The 3,660-nt window shown below is 45.3% G+C and overlaps 1 protein-coding gene across 1 annotated transcript; it reads right to left on the reverse strand.

Annotated features, from left to right (window-relative positions):
• Nucleotides 1–43: 43 nt before the first annotated feature.
• On the reverse strand, nucleotides 44–2,425 carry LOC116379792 (dynein heavy chain 2, axonemal-like). The gene is made up of 3 exons (XM_031841760.1): nucleotides 2,284–2,425; nucleotides 1,139–1,291; nucleotides 44–967 (listed from the first exon to the last, which is right to left on the reverse strand). Exons 1-3 carry the CDS (start codon nucleotides 2,371–2,373, stop codon nucleotides 833–835), a joined length of 378 nt encoding a protein of 125 aa, XP_031697620.1. The 5' UTR covers nucleotides 2,374–2,425; the 3' UTR covers nucleotides 44–832.
• Between the last annotated feature and the right edge of the window lie 1,235 nt (nucleotides 2,426–3,660).

The following is a 3,660-nucleotide window of genomic DNA, read 5'->3' on the forward strand; positions in this document are numbered from 1 at the left end:
TGTGTGTGTGTGTGTGTGTGTGTGTGTGTGTGTGTGTGTGTGTGGTCTTGCTGTGTGAAAGTTTCTGTGAATCAGAGTGTGGCAAACCAAGGACAAATATAATTTTCACAAATTGAAAATATTATTCTTTGGTTTAAGGATGTACAGATACCAATGACGGTCTTTTGTACAAATAAAGATCGTAACTGATTTGTATTTCCAGGACTGTCTGGTCAATAACTGTAAATGTGATATATTATGTGCTTCATAAAAACAGTTTGAATTCAGTGTAATCCAAAACTAAAGCGCTCATTCCCCAAATGTGATTCATCACAGAACTGTTACAGCACATTAGTGTCTTCACACAATGTATAACAGCTCATTAGATTACTAAGGAATACAATGAGCACAACAGACACTTGCACGCCCAGACACTTGATCCAGATGTGGCAAAGAAGCACATTTCCAGTAAAAGAAAGTGGTAGACCATTCCTCTGTGTATGTGTGTGTGTAAGTGTCTGTTTGAGCAGGGTTAAAAAGGGGTCTGTGAAGAGACGGCCAGCTGAGAAAGGAGACAAAAAAAAGAGGAGAGAGAGAGAGAGAGAGACCTTACTCAGTCCATTTATTGTTGAAGGCCAGGTGTGAGATCCTGATTAACAGAATGCCACACATATGAGAAGTACATTTTAAATTGCCGTCTTTCAGAGCCATGTGACTTGAAGGTCACAAATAAGAATGTTATTTATAAAAAACATATAAAGTAATAAAGAGCTTAAACATTAAGTGTGTCAGAGTCAACGTGTGAGTGTGTATGTGTATATGTGTGTGTGTGTGTGTGTGTGTGTGTGTGTGTTTAGGCCTTTTGTTGTCCAGGCTGACGAGATGAGCAGTCCCTCTTATGATCCAGTGGTCTGGGGTCACAGCTCCGGTTTTGAGGTCGAGCTGCCCCACCCGAACGCTCCAGGAAGTAGTGACACAGACACAGGTCCTACACACACATGAGCGCACAGACAAGGGATGAGACAGCAAAACCACAGGACATGACATCACAAACTATAAACAAACAGATGGAGAAAACAAAAAAGCAATGCTGAATCATTCAAAATAAAATAAAACAAAGAGGATGATGGAAAAACAAAAAAAGTCCCAAATGACTCACTCCTGGCTGCCGTCTTGCGGTTTTCCACAGGTTTGAAGTGCATGGTGGGAATGGGACGGACCATCTGCATGGGTTCAGCTTCCACCAGACAGCGGTTCCTCTTGTCCCAACCAGCCCCGTCCAGGTAAAAACCTCCATGACAAATACTCCATCCTGTAGGGGGGAGGGGGGCGGAGGGAGAGGAGGCAGGGAGGAGAGGTAATGAGCAGCGAAGCAAGGAAGAAAAGGGAGGAGACAGATAGAGGTGGTGAGAGATATAAACACTTGTTTGGAGGTGACATTCTGCACACAGCTTTTGTTTATGACAAACAGCCATGCCAATTAGGTAATGAAACTGAGAAAGGAGTGGGAGCGTTTACAACTAGGGAAAGGGGGGGGGGGGGGGTGCAGGGGAAAAGAAGGAGCTAGGAGAGAGGGATGAGGGAAAGAGGAAGATACAGAAGTTAAGGTAGAAGGAAGGAAAGAGGAGAGAATGGAAAGCAGTAGGTGATGGTGGAGAGCGCGATGGAAGAGAAGGGGCAGAAACAGCCAAGGGGAAAGATGTTGGGGAGAAGCAGGCTGAGTGGAGGTAGGTGAGACAGGACTTAAGAAGAAAGAAGGAAGGGAGGAGGAGAATAGCAGGGGGAGAAGAAGAAAAAAAAAAGAGAAAAGATAGTTTGGACAGAAGGAAACAGTCAGAGATCGAAAGAGAAGCAAGAGGGAAGCAGCACAAAAGACAGGAAGAGCTGGAAGTGTGCATTGGTTTTGGAGTAGCAAAGGGGAGAGAGACGTGAGGGGAGGCACAGAGGAGTCCATAAAGAGAAGAGAGGGAAAGAAGATGAAGTGAGAGAGAAGTAAAGAGCTACAGTGACAGACATTCTGAAGCGGGAGCAACACGACAAATTGAAACACTTTTCACCAACGTCAAAAATGTGTGCTTGGTGAAAGTGTCAAAACGCAAGAGCAGATTTGAGGAATGGGGAAGCGAGCAGCGCGCAGCTTTGAATGAAAAGAATGTTTCAAAGAGTCAATGTCTCAGTGGAAATGAAAAATGTGACGGAAAGTGCAGATGACAGCTGAAAGCTAACGGCTCAGAAAAAAAAGTGGTCTGATGGTAGCTTTATGGAAATCTTTATAGTAATAGAAACTTGTGTATAGGGAGTCACCTTGGGCGGGTAGAGGAGGTCGCTGGCATCCACAGTGGACACTATAAACCCCCGAGACAGCGTGTCCACTGATATCTGCAACAGTCTCATACCATGGTAACTGTTGGATGGACAAGATGTTATCTTCACTGATTGAAAAGACACACAAGGACATTTACATTCAATGCAAGTAGAGACATGTTCATGTTTTGAAAACAAACAGCAGAAGTGACAGGTATAAATGCATACCTGTTAAATAAATTGCTCAAGTGTCTTAAGTGCGGGTGGTTGTTGGCAGAGAGATGCTGAGAGGCTGAGATTAATGTATGGACTCAACAGAGCGAGAGGAAAGAGTGTTTAGCAGGTTGGCTCTGGTTTGGCTGATTCACAAACGAGCTGTGTGATGGATTGGCCGTACGAGCGGTATTTCCTAACGCAGTGTCACTGTGCGGATGCGGTTGTGTGAACTCTCTCACGCTGTGTGCCGTCGAGCAGAGGACCGGCAGCACAGCAGTGAGGAACCCGGAGAGACAGAACCAGTTGAGGGGCTGGGCCGCCTCTCTGCCCGGCCTGCAAACTTGATGGACTCGCTGGCAAAGAGCCCTGGTCCACGCTGCCAGGGGCTTCAGTGAAGGGTGGGCCCGGTGGACAGAGAGAGTGAACTCTTCAGTCATAATGCAGCTGTGGTACGGGAGAATTGTGTGAACACAGTTATGTTTAAATATAGACATGAAAACTTTCTTCGGTTGATTTTTAGAGAACGACTCTTTAAATAGCTTTTGTCTGGTAACATGACATAACTTTGATATGCCAAACAATATTCTTTTTAAAGCACACTAATATTAACATGACTCAGCTACTTGCGTGTAAAATAAGGAATCTTCATTATGTGTTGCATGCTTTGTCAGATTCAGGCAAAGAAACCTGATACAAAATGGCTGGAGATAGAGAGGCAGACAGGCCAAAATTAAAGCCATGAGTCTGTGAGCTCAGAACTAATGACAGGCTGCCATGCCGAGGAGGGGCGGAGAAGAGAGGGATGGAGGGATGTGAACAGAGTCTATGAGGGGCTGTTGTTGCTGCTTACACCAGATGAGTCATGAGGAGATGAGAGAAAGAAGAGCGCCAAATGGAGGGAACGCAATTTGGAAGCTAAAAACGGAATGAGACACAGATGAAGATGAAGTAGACATCGAGGAAACCAAAGTATGCAAAAAGAGAAGTAGACCAAGTGGTCAGTCGAACAGAATAGAGAAGCTCAGCTGGAGGCAGCAGCCCTAATAGCTGTCCAATATTGCTATCAAAGGAAATACACGCACACACGCACGCACGCACGCACACACGCACACACACATCCAGTAGTAATAAGCTGCTGGCTAGAGCAGAATGAGCTCAGGG

This window comes from Anarrhichthys ocellatus, unplaced genomic scaffold (genome assembly GCF_004355925.1).
Source record: "Anarrhichthys ocellatus isolate YVR2014 unplaced genomic scaffold, GSC_Weel_1.0 scaffold5221, whole genome shotgun sequence".
Taxonomy (NCBI): domain Eukaryota; kingdom Metazoa; phylum Chordata; class Actinopteri; order Perciformes; family Anarhichadidae; genus Anarrhichthys; species Anarrhichthys ocellatus.

Bases quoted from the DNA above. Each gene is read 5' to 3' on its own strand.
- LOC116379792 (XM_031841760.1), bottom strand. From the start codon at position 2,373: ATGAGACTGTTGCAGATATCAGTGGACACGCTGTCTCGGGGGTTTATA. The intron at 1,292-2,283 runs GTGACTCCCTAT...TCCCCCCTACAG, and splicing joins ACCTCCTCTACCCGCCCAAG to GATGGAGTATTTGTCATGGA. The intron at 968-1,138 runs GTGAGTCATTTG...ATGTGTGTGTAG, and splicing joins CCGCAAGACGGCAGCCAGGA to GACCTGTGTCTGTGTCACTA.